Below are 13,505 nucleotides of genomic sequence, written 5' to 3' on the forward strand. Positions count from 1 at the left end.
ACCCCCGAGTAAGTGCAGCTATATACTGCACTTACGGTACCGCCGGATTCACAGATTTTTGTTTGTAAAGGGCTATGTACAAAAATCAGTGAATTCAGTGCGAGATCTGACAACGAGGAAAGCCAGCATTTATACGTCAGGAGAAATTATATCTTAAGGTAATACTGTATATAGAAGTATAAAGAGGAAGCACAGCACTTTCTGACCAATATATACATGTTGCACAATGTAAATGCATAAAATGTAGTCTTGTTTAGGCTGCGTTCCAAACATAGGGTGCAAATTTTGTTCATTTTTATAGAATACATCAAAAAGAATTTGTTGGTGCTGTCATTATTATTATTAGTAATTATAAGATGCTATACTTTAGTACAAGAACCGTTCTTTGTCAATTTTGAGCTGTTGAAAAAAGTAAAGTCCCCATGAATAGTGTAAATGGATGTGCTGTACCTCAGCAATATACACCAGCAAAACGCACCTTCTCTGCTCCCTCTCAGTAATCTCACGCAGAAAATGAACATTCAGTTTCTGCCTTGCTCAGAAATATTATGCACGCCTACTCTGCACATGGCACAGTTCCTGCCATCAGGCCGAGCTTCTGCTCCTTTGCAAATGCCTCCAATGATCTCCACAAACATCTTTACTTTGCTGGAAAGCTAACACGATTTGTGCAAATCAAGGCTATCAGAGAGAAAGAGAGATTTGCGCTGCATCTCAGCTATTTTTCTTACCTGTATTATTACTCCCCTTAGGGGTGACAATATTGCACCGGTAGAGCTGACTTGACTGTTAGACAAACTAGTTAGCAACAAAATTCACCAAAACAATGGGGTAAATTTACAAAAAATGACTAACAATAAATAAATAAAAATCGATCTATAATCGACCAACAAAATTTCATATTTACAAAAACATTTTTGTCAATTTTATTAATTGACGTTTTTAAAAAATGTGAAAACTTTTTTTAAATGTTTTTCATTTTTAATTGATGTTGGTTGATTTTTAAGTCTAAAGTCAGTCAAAATCCAGTTGAAATAAACATAGAAATCGATCAAAAATCGACCACAAGTCGACTACACCTTCCTGCTAATTTTATATTGGACAAAACATACCACATACAAGAATCTACTGTGGTTCCTCTAATTCTACTTTGCGAACATCTCCCATGGTGAGATGCAAATTGATGGACGCTAAGGCAATCGCAAGCTGAGGATATGCAAATTGATGACAAAAACCCAGCAGTCCTGAGAAGTACAGAGACTCCCACCAGAGTCATTGCAAAGGCACAGCAACTGAGTACACATTTGCATCGTCCCCACAGAATCTTCGATAATTGTCAGCTTGAGTTAACAAAAAATTAGATAGATTTTGATAATTTTTACCTTTAGTAAATCTCCAATATGCAAAATTGACCAAAAATCGGTGCAAGCACAAAATCGACCTTTAGTAAATTTACCTGCATGACTGTATATCTCTTGATTTTGCCCTCTAATGAAAATTTCAAGATGTTCCCTCAAAAATCAGAACTGTTAGGAAAAACTGGATTAAAGCACTCACATGTGTCTTCAGTAGTATACTGATCCACCAAGCCAACCATAGTCTCATACAAATCCTCATCAGAACCAGGGTGCAGGGAACACTTCATCAGAAGATCTGTTTGCAGGTTTGCCATGGACTCATATGGAGAATCACTATCTGCATCTTGATTCATTAGTTCTTCCTTAATGTGAGTTTTTAGCATGTCAGCAGTTTCCTTTAAAGGTATCAAGCAAAAAAAAGATAAAATAGTTAAAAAAGCAAAAACTACAAAAAGATAATATTAAGGGGTTGGGTATGAAATCCCAGCAGTCTGTATCTCGACAATGAGGGTGCTGACAGCAGCATCCGGCAGTCTAAATCCTGACTGAATCTGGTAAGTATTCACCCCTACTCTTAACCCAAACCTCCTGCAGCCTAAACCTAACCTCCTCCAACTTCGCAGTCTAACCCTCCTCTAGTGCCTAACCCATAGGCCCTGGGTCCAAGGAGGGCACACACCGCACACACTGCACCCATAGAGTATACTTATTCTCCGCAGTCCCGCAGCGGCGGCCCTGCAGTGCGGGCACAAATAACTTGGAAAATGGTCATTGCAGCCAAGACGTTCGCTTACTCCTTGTGCACTGCATCCATGACTGTTCCCCAGACGTGGTGTCCAGACGGGTCACGGCTGATATCTTTAGCCGGCGGCGCGGGTTTAAGGTCCCGGTCTTCGGACGGCAGATTGCAGGTTTTTTGCCTTGGCTGCATTCTTGTTTATCAGGTGGTAATCAGCCCACAGAGTGGGTAATCAGGATACGAGTCTGTATAATTTTCACGAGCTGCATAGACCTACCCGTGTTAAATAAAACTTATCTGCACTATGAGCGCACTCTTCTTCTGTTGTTTTTAGAAAGTTTACTGCCTCCAGGAGTCCAGAGTTTATTTGGAGTTGCTGCGGTACCTATTAGTACCTGTGCCTCAGCCTGGAGCTAGACATCTGTGGACTGACTATTCTCAGCCAGCTGTACTATTGTTGTTTGGATATATATATATATATATATATATATATATAAAGAACATAGTAAAGACAAATCTTACTCTTTCATAGTCACAATCATTGTCATAATAGTTAAGCTGTTCATTGCACTTGGAATATATCATCTGATTAAACAAGACAGTGATATTTTGTAAAGCTAATAGCTAAACATTTTGTATTGGTACTTCATTTCAAATAATAATGCTAATAACAAGAGGAGACTCACCACATAGTCATCAATAAATTGTCGCAAATCTTTAAAGCCATATTTTTCTGCTATGTTATTTGGAAAGTCTCCATGCTTATTGGACACACTATAGGCTTGTAAGGCTCCAGGGCAGGTGAGAAGAAGGGCTGTTAGATTTTTAAGTCCATATTTTGAAGAAAAATGCAGAAGGGTTGGCAATTCTTCATCTCGCTGGTCTAAAATAAAAAAAGATTACAGTGATTTTATGATTCTGGTTATCCACACCAAACTGATCAGGTGCCATTTTCAGTTTCATTATGTTGGTATTACTAGGGGTAAATTTACGATATGTAGTTATGTGACCAGCGGTCACAATACCGGCACCTACATCCCGGACCCTCAATATTATGCCGACCGAGAGGGACTATTCCCACTCGTAGTTGTCCACGACACTCATAGAGTGGGAATAGAACCTGTGGCGAGCGCAGCTCGCCTCCAAGCCCGCAGTGTTGTGAGCGCAGTGAGCACGCAATGGGCTTTGTTGCGGTCGCCCCCCCTCCCCCCGCTGGGAATCTAAATCCAGGATCCCGCCATCGGTATTGTGGTCACACATACACATCCCAAATTTACTAAGGTGGGATTTTTTTTAAACTGGTGATGTTGCTCATAGCAACCAATCAGATTCTACTTAACATTTATCTAGCTGCTTCTAGAAGATAATAGATATAATCTGATTGGTTGCTGTGGGCAACATCACCAGTTCTAAAAAAAAACCTCCCACTTTAGGAAATGTACCCCTTGTGTGCAACATAACCACATTTTCTGAAACCTTGCTAAGTAGATTACAGGCATAATATTGTAGCATAACAATCACACTGTACATGAATACAGTGCATTGCTGCATTAAAGGAGGCTTTGCCTAATCAAGGTAGAAATATGCTAATATTTCACAATATTGAGATAATTAAAATATACACAATTAAAACAACTTATATATTCCACTCTTAAGTCCCCCATACATATGTGACGAATTGTCAAAATTACCAATACCCCAATGCCTGGGTTGGGGAATCGGGGCTATTCAATATGTTGAATTTCCCTGATTTGCCAATCTCAACCTTAAAATAATTGGCATACTCAAATCAAGGATTTTTTTACATTTAGAATTTCTCTGATTCTCCGATGGCGGTTCAACGCAAATGATTGGAGCAGGGAAATGTGCATCATAATGTACTGGCCCCTTTACTCACAGTATATCATTTATGTCCAAACAGTATGCTTTTTACATCAGGTTTTCCGTCCTGAACTTTTTTAGGCTCACTCCCCAAAGAGCTGCTTAAAAACTCTTGTCATCCAAATCCAACTCCCTTGCCATCAATTCCTACATCTAGTCTATCTCACCATCATTCCACCTCCAGTCCACCTTCACAATATCTCTACAATCAGATCCTCTCTCTTCACTGATGACACCAAAACTCATTTTTATGTTTTGTGTTGGACAAGAGATCAATATGAATATGTTGATTTTGGACCCTCTTATATTTCAAACTGTTATTTCTCAGTATACAGTATGAAGTGTTTTCTGACACTTATGACTTCTGTGCCTGAAATTCCATCATTGATTATAAAGATGAAGATCATCAATCATCTACATCATCGATCATCGTTATGATCATCATTGTTTATGCCAAACAATCAATGCATAAATCATACAATCATAAAAACATACTGTACATACATGCAGAATAAAAACATGTTAATGACAGACATGAGACATACGATAGAGATACACCACTTGGAGACGGGTTCACTACGATATGCCGGCGGTCGGGCTCCCGGCGACCAGCATACCGGCGCCGGGAGCCCGACCGCCGGCTTACCGACAGTGTGGCGAGCGCAAATGAGCCCCTTGCGGGGACTATTTTATTCTCCCTCCAGGGGGGTCGTGGACCCCCACGAGGGAGAATAAGTGTCGGTATGCCGGCTGTCGGGCTCCCGGCGCCGGTATGCTGGTCGCCGGGAGCCCGACCGCCGGCATACTGAAGACCACCCCTTGGAGACAGCTTACAATGTAAAGACACTTGTAGCCATACACACTTTACAATAAACCAATCAGAGTCCCCTGAGCTTGGAAGGAAGGAATTATTCACTCACTTGCACTTAAATTCTCCTCTTCTATCTGATTTATTCCAAAGAGGTGTAGACCGCTGGCGGGAATGTTTTTCCTTAGCGATTCAGTCAATAATTTGTCAAGTGTCTCTCTGTTGTAGGGCATTATTTTAAAAGCCTAGAAAATTGTTTACATGTTTTATTTAATGAAAATATTTTCTAATATTCTCTTATTAAAACAATGCAATATAATGAACTGAATTTTGGGGGTCATTTCGAGTTGATCACTTGCTAGCCGTTTTTAGCAGCCGTGCAAACGCTATGCCGCCTCCCAATGGGAGTGTATTTTAGCTCAGCAGAAGTGCGAACGAAAGGATCGCACAGCGGCTACAAAATAATTTTGTGCAGTTTCAGAGTAGCTCAATACTTACTCAGCGCTTGCGATTAATTCAGACTGTTCAGTTCCTGTTTTGACATCACGAACACGCCCTGTGTTCGCCCAGCCACACCTGCGTTTTTCCTGGCACGCCTGCGTTTTTTTGAACACACCCTAAAAATGGTCAGTTGACACCCAGAAACGCCCACTTCCTGTCAATCACTCTGCGGCCAGCAGTGCAACTGAAATGCTTCGCTAGACCTTGTGTGAAACTACATCGTCCATTGTGAAAGTACATTGCGCTTGCGCATTGCGCCGCATACGCATGCGCAGAAGTGCTACGCTAGTGAACATTTTCAGCTAGTGATCAACTCGGAATGACCCTCTTTGTACAGTATGTTTAATATACACAAGAACCTTTACTAGTCCCTTTAATGTACTATAATAGACAATGAAAGACAATCAGGAAATTACATCGCCCAATTTCCTATTACCGTTGCTATGCGCACTCCCGATTCTTGCATTATACAATTGAAAAAAATTGGTCACAATAATAAAAATAAACACATAGAAATATCTATAACAAAGGAAAAAATTTTTTGCCATTTAAAATGTATTAAAGGGGTTGTGAACCAAGGGCCTAATTCAGACCTGATTGCCGAAGCAAATTTGTTAGCTAATGGGCAAAACCATGGGCCTAATTCAGACCTGATCGTAGATGTGCTAAATTTAGCCCAGCAACGATCAGTCACACAGACATGTGGGGGAATGCCCAGCACAGGGCCAGTCCGCCCCGCATGTCAGGCCTGACCTACCCCCCCCCCCCCCTGCACAAGTACAAAAGCATCGCACAGCGGCGATGCTTTTGTACTTAGGGGTAGCTCCCTGCCAGTGCAGCTCCTGCACGCTGGCAGGCGCTACTCATCGCTGTAAGAGTCACATCGGCTTCATCTGATGTCACGCAGTAGCCGCAGTCCGCCCGCCCAACAGTCCGGGCACACCTGCGTTGCCCGGACCGCGCCCCCTAAACGGCGGCAAAACACCACCGGCCCGCCCCCTCCCACCCAGCGACCGCCTCTGCCTGAGGCAGAGGTGATTGCAGGGCTGAGACAGCCGTCGGCTGTCTGGCATGGGCCGGCGCACTGCGGCGCCGGCGCATGTACAGTTCAGATCTGATTGGCTGCTGTGCGAAAACGCACAGCACCGATCAGGTCTCAATTAGGCCCTATGTGCATTGCAGGGGAGGCAGATATAGCATGTGCAGAGAGAGTTAGATTTGGGTGAGGTGTGTTCAAACTGGAATTTAAATTGCAGTGTAAAAATAAAGCAGCCAGTATTTACACTGCACAGAAACAAAATAGCCCACCCAAATCTAACTCTCTCTGCACATGTTATATCTGCCCCCCCCCCCCCCCTGCAGTGCACATGGTTTTATCCATTAGCTAACAAATTTGCTGCTGCGATCAAGATCTGAATTAGGCCCCAAGTCCTGACATTTTTACCTTTAAAAAAACCCCACGTGAAATCCTATAGGAAATGACTGCAGCTGAAATTCCTCAAAGCAGAGCATTCTCCTACCGCAGTTTAGAAACCTGTCTCCTCTTGCTGGTAGTTCTCTTGTCCAGATTGAAGGCTTGATTCAGATTTGGAACTAAAGCAAAAAAAGTAACTGTGCGCATCAGCAAACCATGGGGGGTAATTCAGATCTGATCGCTGGGCTGCGTTTCTTGCTGCCCTGCGATCAGATATTTGCCGCCTACAGGGGGAGGGGGAAATTGCCGTGCAAGTGTGGATCACTTCGTTAGCAGAGCTGCACAAAAATCAGTTTGTGCAGTCTCTGCGCAGCCCAGGACTTACTCAGACGCTGGGATGTAATCCTGCTGATTGGGGCCTGAGCTGACATCAGACACCCTCCCTTAAAGCGCCTGAGCCCGCCTGCATTTTTACAGACACTCCTGGAAAACAGTCTGTTGCCACCCACAAATGGCCTCTTCCTGTAAATCTCCTTGCGATCCCCGTGTGTTCGGATTTTTTGCACCATCCCGTCGCTAGGCGCCGATGCCTGACGCTGTTGTGCGACATGCCAGCGCATAGCGGTGCATACGCATGCGCAGTTCAGATCTGATCGCCCGCTGAGTGAAAATGCACAGCAGTGATCAGATCTGAATTACCCCCCATGGGCAGTATTCAAATGATATATCACGCCCAATCTCCTTTCTAAAGTGATCCCCGTTATCGCGCATGTTGCGTCCATACTAATCAGGTTTAGCTGCGTAAAGGGTTGGGCACCCTCATTACCCCAGGGGTAGCCAGCTGAAATGATTATACCACACCCGTCAGCAGAAACAGAACGGGTGTGGAAGGGGGTGAAAATAATTGAATACAACCCCATGTTTAGGCAGATGGTAAATGTGCAGAGAGATTTAGATTTGGGTTGGGTGCGTACAAACTGAAATTGAAATTGCAGTGTAAAAATAAAGCTGTCTAACAGTTGCGAGCTACATACAAAAGCAGCCAGTATATACTCTGCACAGAAAAAAGTATAAATGTATTTGCTCCCCTTGCATTGCAACATGGTTTGCTCCAGACACAAAGTTACTTACTGTTTTTTTTGCTTTACTTTTAAATAAGAATCAGGCTCTGAGCCACACACACACAGCAGATGTTGAAGATGCTGCAACACTGGGTATAAGCAGCAGCTCCTTTCCATCCCTTAAACTGCATGTTGTGAGTGTTTACTAAAATCTTATTATAAACAACTGCTATTGTGTTCAAGCCTCAAGCCAAGTCAGAGAGGGAAAATTCTGGGCAACTGCAGGAGGGGTTTTCAGTTGCCCAGAATTGAAATGGGTTAACTGCTGACAGATCAATGGCTTACATGTTACCATAGTCAAGTTTTTGCAGTATTATTAGTATTTACTACTTTACACAAAAGTGACCTTGCACCTTGTAACAACTTTGAAACACACCATACATTAATAAGGATTGGATGAATCTAGGGATTTATATAAGTAAAATAATAATAATAATAATAATATATCTCACCTGACACATGAATTCAACAGGATTAGTGGCACTATCAAGTAAGTGGCAGATTTCTTCCATGTCGGTGAAATAAGTGATTTTGGCTTCACACATTACTAAATCGCCAGAAAAGACATTTAAAAATACCAGTCCAGATGGCAAGTCTGTGCAGAATAATATTATGTTTTGTTAATATCAAGGAAAAGTAAGGTAATTTGTGAAACAGATTGTAAAACTTATAAAATACCATTAAGTTATCTTACTGGTTTTAAAATGTATATTATACACGTTATATACTGTAGATGTATATATTAGCAGATGGCTCAGGTGCAGGAGTTTCATTTCTGTCTCCCGTATGCCTCTGGGTTCCGGTATGAAAGATAGATAGTGTCTAGTTAGACAGTCAATAGATAGACACCATATGTTAGACAGACATTAGGTCGACAGGGTCAAAAGGTCGACAGGGTCAAAAAGTCGACATGGAAAAGGTCGACAGGTCAAAAGGTCGACATGAAAATGGTCGACATTAAAAAGGTAGACACCATGTTTTTTGCATTTTTGTGGTTTGTGTGGATAGTTTTGTCATCTGGCACCCCAATTGCAGAAAGGCATAACCTCGCGGGGCTCGCTTCGCTCGCCACGCTTCGGGCACGGTGGCTCGCTGCGCTCGCCACAAGGTTTATAACCATCTCTATGCCGACATGGATAGAGAAAGTATGAAATAATCCAAAAACATGTTAAATTAAAAAAACACATTTGTCTATCTTTTTTATGTCGACCTTTTGACCTGTCGACCTTTTGACCCTGTCGACCTTTTGACCCTGTCGTCCTAATGTCTGTCTAATATATGGTGTCTATCTATTGACCGTCTAACTAGACACTGTCTATCTACTAAACGGATAGGATGCCTCTGATCCCCTATCCCTATGTATTGCCACACATTATGAGTGCTCATGGACATGTGTTATGGACAGAAATAGGATTAGTTGATGTCTGCATCCATTCCTTGTATATAATTGACCACAATTCTCTTATTTCACTGGCATTTTTATTTGTTTCTACAGAGTTATTTTTGGAGCACAACATGGGAAGCAACGGTTGTCTATCCCTTCCCTGCTGAGCCTATTTTGGCACTTTTTGACTGGTCACATTCCAACATCAATATCCGCAATATGTTACTGTATGCAGAACCCACATAAACTATACCTAGTTTTTTTTTTTTATTAAGAAGATGTTGAATTTCCCAAAAATTACATTAATTTGCTTATTTCTCCGTCAGCGGCAAAGGTAACTTACTCAAAATGGCCAAAAAAGTTTTTTTTTTTATTGCAATGAAAATAAATTAAACTAAGACAAATATGTGTATTTTAAAATAGGACAGCAGTGTCCTAATGGTAAATGATGCAAGTAATAAGCTTAAGGTGGGTACACACTTAGCGATAAATGAAATGACGTCGCTCATTCTGACCCTTCCTGAGCAATGTCATTTACTTTATCGCTAAGTGTGTATGCCGCCACTGAGCAAAGCGTGGCCCCGTGTGTTGTTAACAACCTTTGTTATCGGCCATGCATGCAGCTCAATTTAGACTCATCGTCTAAAACTGCATGCTCTGGCGGGCCGCGGCACAACGTCACTGTGCGATATCATTAGTGATATCGCACAGCGTGTATGCCCACCGTCGGGCAGCCCGGCCCAGGAGGGGAAACACTAGGCGACATTGCTCATAGAGCACATATCCTAGTGTGTCCCCTCCCTTAGACAACCAGTATATACGGGCCATACTGTAAGTCCAGAGCAAGTTGCAAATGTGTTATTCATTCTCCGTGTGCCCAAATAAGGAAAAGTCTATCTTATCCACTTAACTGGCTATTTGTTACCCAGAAAACGACTCAGAAATTGTTTTTTTATTACTAAAAAAAGTGTTTTTAATAAAATATGAAAATATTTTATATAAAAAAAAAATCTAGGGGGTGTTTGGCACATTCCGCCCCCACCCTACCCCTGTGTCCATATATCCCTATTAGAAAATAACTTCCCACCCCTCATTGGCCATAGACCCCCTAGTGGTCTTGAATTCTAACAATAGTAGCCCCCCCACACCTCCTTAATAATAAAACAAAAACTCAAGTTTTATAAACCCCACACCCCTCTGTTAAAATAAAACCTTTTTCTGTACCTCCCCCCCCAATACATGGAAAATACAAGGGGAGTGGCTCTAGACTGCACACCCTAGATCAGGCATTCCCAACCACGGTCCTCAAGGCACACCAACAGTGCAGGTTTTAGTGATATCCAGGCTGCAGCACAGATGATTAAATCAAAATAACTGAGCTACTAATTAAGTCACCTGTGCTGAAGACTGGATATCACTAAAACCTGCACTGTTAGTGTGCCTTGAGGACCGTGGTTGGGAATGCCTGCCCTAGATGCTTGTAAGAGAGGTGCTATCTGCTGAGATTAATAGTACTTGAGTATCCCATATCCAAAATGCTTGGGACCAGAGGTATTTTGGATATCGGATTTTTCCGTATTTTGGAATAATTGTATACCATAATGAGATATCATGGCGATGGGACCCAGGTCTAAGTACAGAATGCATTTATGTTTCATATACACCTTATACACACAGCCTGAAGGTCATTTTTGCCAATATTTTTACTAACTTTGTGCCTTAAAGTTTGTGTACATTCACACAATTCATTTATGTTTCATATATACCTTATACTCACAGCCTGAAGGTCATTAAATACAACAGTTAGAATATCTTTGTGTATTAAACAAAGTTTGTATACACTGAGCAATCAGAAAACAAAGGTTTTACTATTTCAGTCTCACTCAAAAAATTCAGTATTTCGGAATATGCCGTATTTCAGAATATTTCGGAAAATTTGTATATGGGATACTCAACCGGTACTACACATAGAGAAAATGTCTGCAGATGCACTATGCAATCACTGCTATAAATGTTATCTACGTAATTTTTCACATACTCTTTATTCTTATAACACTCTCTACACTGAGGAACTACCTTTGCACACCTGATATTATGTAACACATCACTGCTATCACTGGTGCGATGGCCTGGGAGGGTTTTGGGTGGGCTGGTTTGGGGGGTGCCCTGCCTCTGAGATGTGAACCTCAGAGTGTTAGGGACTTGTTCGACAGAGGTGACCTGGGCAGGCTCATATCTTTGGACGAATATATGCAAACAAACCTCTTATAATATTGAAATATAATAGACATTTACATGTATAGTAATGACTGCAGAGTACATCTGAGCCCATTTCCTCTATGTGTTATTTTTTGACAGCTGTTGATAATGCAAAACTTGCAATGTTATTTTACAAAACTTGAGCAGTTCTACAACAGGTTTGCATACTCATTTGCCAAACGTAAAAGAATAATCAGAAGAGATCGTGGTCATGCCAAGTTCAACACAAATTCATATAAAGGTTCACCTATGAAACAAAGAAGTTCTTAATATTTTGGGCCATCAGAAAATGCAGCACTAGATGCAACATTAGCACGGACAGCTTCAGACGGACTGGTGTTCAACATTTATTCTACATCACAGGATTTAAGGCTGTTCTTGAGGGTGTGGTATTGAAAGTCGACAGTAACTAGGTCGACAATGTCTAGGTCGACCACTATTGGTCGACAGTAACTAGGTCGACAGGGTGTCTAGGTCGACAGGGTCTTTAGGTCGACATGTTCTAGGTCGACAGGTCAAAAGGTCGACATGAGTTTTTCATGTTATTTTGGTGTCGTTTTCTTCGTAGAGTGACCGGGAACCCCAATTAGTGCTCCGCGTCCCCTTGCATGGCTCGCGAATGGTGCCTTCGCTCCGCTACCGCTTCGCTCGGCACAGATTACCGTTCCAATCGTAGTCCACGTGGATCGTTAAATATGAAAAGGTTCAAAAAAAGAAAAAAATTGTGAAAAACTCATGTCGACCTATTGACCTGTCGACCTAGAACATGTCGACCTAAAGACCCTGTCGACCTAGACACCCTGTCGACCTAGTTACTGTCGACCAATAGTGGTCGACCTAGACATTGTCGACCTAGTTACTGTCGACTTTCAGTCCGGATCCCGTTCTTGATTGCTAATACGTTGATTTATCTTCCCGGATGGGCATACAAAACAGAGTTGTGATTTATGTCCTGAAACTCAAATCAAAAGTCATCCCGGAAATAAGTAATTTTAAAATGGTTGAGGGAGGGTAGGATTTTCTGCTGCATTTGATGAATGGACAGTCACTTCTAATAAACGATATATGAATATTATTTTACATGGCCAAAACAAATTCTGGAATTTGGGTCTGGTCTGAGTTCATGGATTGATGACTGCAGAAAAAGGTCTTTGAAATTTTGAAGACACATTTTAGTGACTTTAATGTGACATTTGAAAATAATATTGTCGTAATCACAACAGATGATCCAACTGTAATGATACGAATGGAAAAACTTGTAGCTGCTGAACACCAGTTGTGTCATCTACTACACAGCCTTTGCAGTATGTGACATTCTCTACAAAAAGAGTGCTACTGAAATCTACAAAATCTTCTTTATCCATGACAATGTCTGATACGTCCTCCTCTTGTATAGACAACATCAACAATGATGATGATCATCATGTAACTCTGCCTAATATAGATGATGAGGAGTCTGATAGAGGTACAGCAGAATCAGCAAGCAATATCACAGCTGAAGATGTGGACATGAGTTTAGCAATAATTAGCATAAGGCATGAACATGCATTCTCTGCAGCTTGATATATAGGTAATGAAATCCAAAGATGGTTTAGTGATGACACCAAGAACGCCATGCTTTTTCATAGGGCGTACTTTCAGTAAATGAATAAAGACTCCAAGTTTTCTTTTTTTTTTAAATATTGCAGTTTGCATTATATCATCAGCGTCAAGAAGTGTGGTGGGGGGTCTCTTTACCTGGGCCTGGGGCCTGTTAGAGGGGCCCAGCAGGAGAGGGGGGTGGGTACTCTTTACTTGGGCCCGGGCCTGTTCGAGGGGCCCGGCAGGGCCCGGATTTAGCTCTCCTACCTCCACCCCATTGCAGACAGCAGAACTTTGGGCAGTGAGAGAGGAAGCTGCAGAGGCAGTCAGTCCCCTCTCCCTACGTGAATCGTGATGTGCCCCTGTGTGGCGTGCACGGACAGTTGGAACCAATAGAACTTTTTCTTTTGGTTACAGATGTCTGGATAGTGCTAACCAATACTAGTATATGTGAGAGAT

The 13,505-nt window shown here is 41.9% G+C and overlaps 1 protein-coding gene across 1 annotated transcript in view; it reads right to left on the reverse strand.

The window, feature by feature from the left end:
* The window catches only part of PIK3AP1 (phosphoinositide-3-kinase adaptor protein 1), a 288,810-nt gene that overhangs the window by 144,035 nt on the left and 131,270 nt on the right, over positions 1–13,505 (reverse strand). Inside the window, exons 5-8 of the mRNA XM_063963241.1 lie at positions 8,275–8,417; positions 4,899–5,031; positions 2,784–2,980; positions 1,558–1,753 (exon numbers count right to left, since the gene is read on the reverse strand). Coding sequence (XP_063819311.1) covers positions 1,558–1,753; positions 2,784–2,980; positions 4,899–5,031; positions 8,275–8,417 — 669 coding nt within the window. The remainder of the gene's footprint in view (positions 1–1,557; positions 1,754–2,783; positions 2,981–4,898; positions 5,032–8,274; positions 8,418–13,505) is intronic.

The sequence above is a fragment of the Pseudophryne corroboree genome, chromosome 3 (genome assembly GCF_028390025.1).
Source record: "Pseudophryne corroboree isolate aPseCor3 chromosome 3, aPseCor3.hap2, whole genome shotgun sequence".
NCBI classification, from domain to species: Eukaryota; Metazoa; Chordata; class Amphibia; order Anura; family Myobatrachidae; genus Pseudophryne; species Pseudophryne corroboree.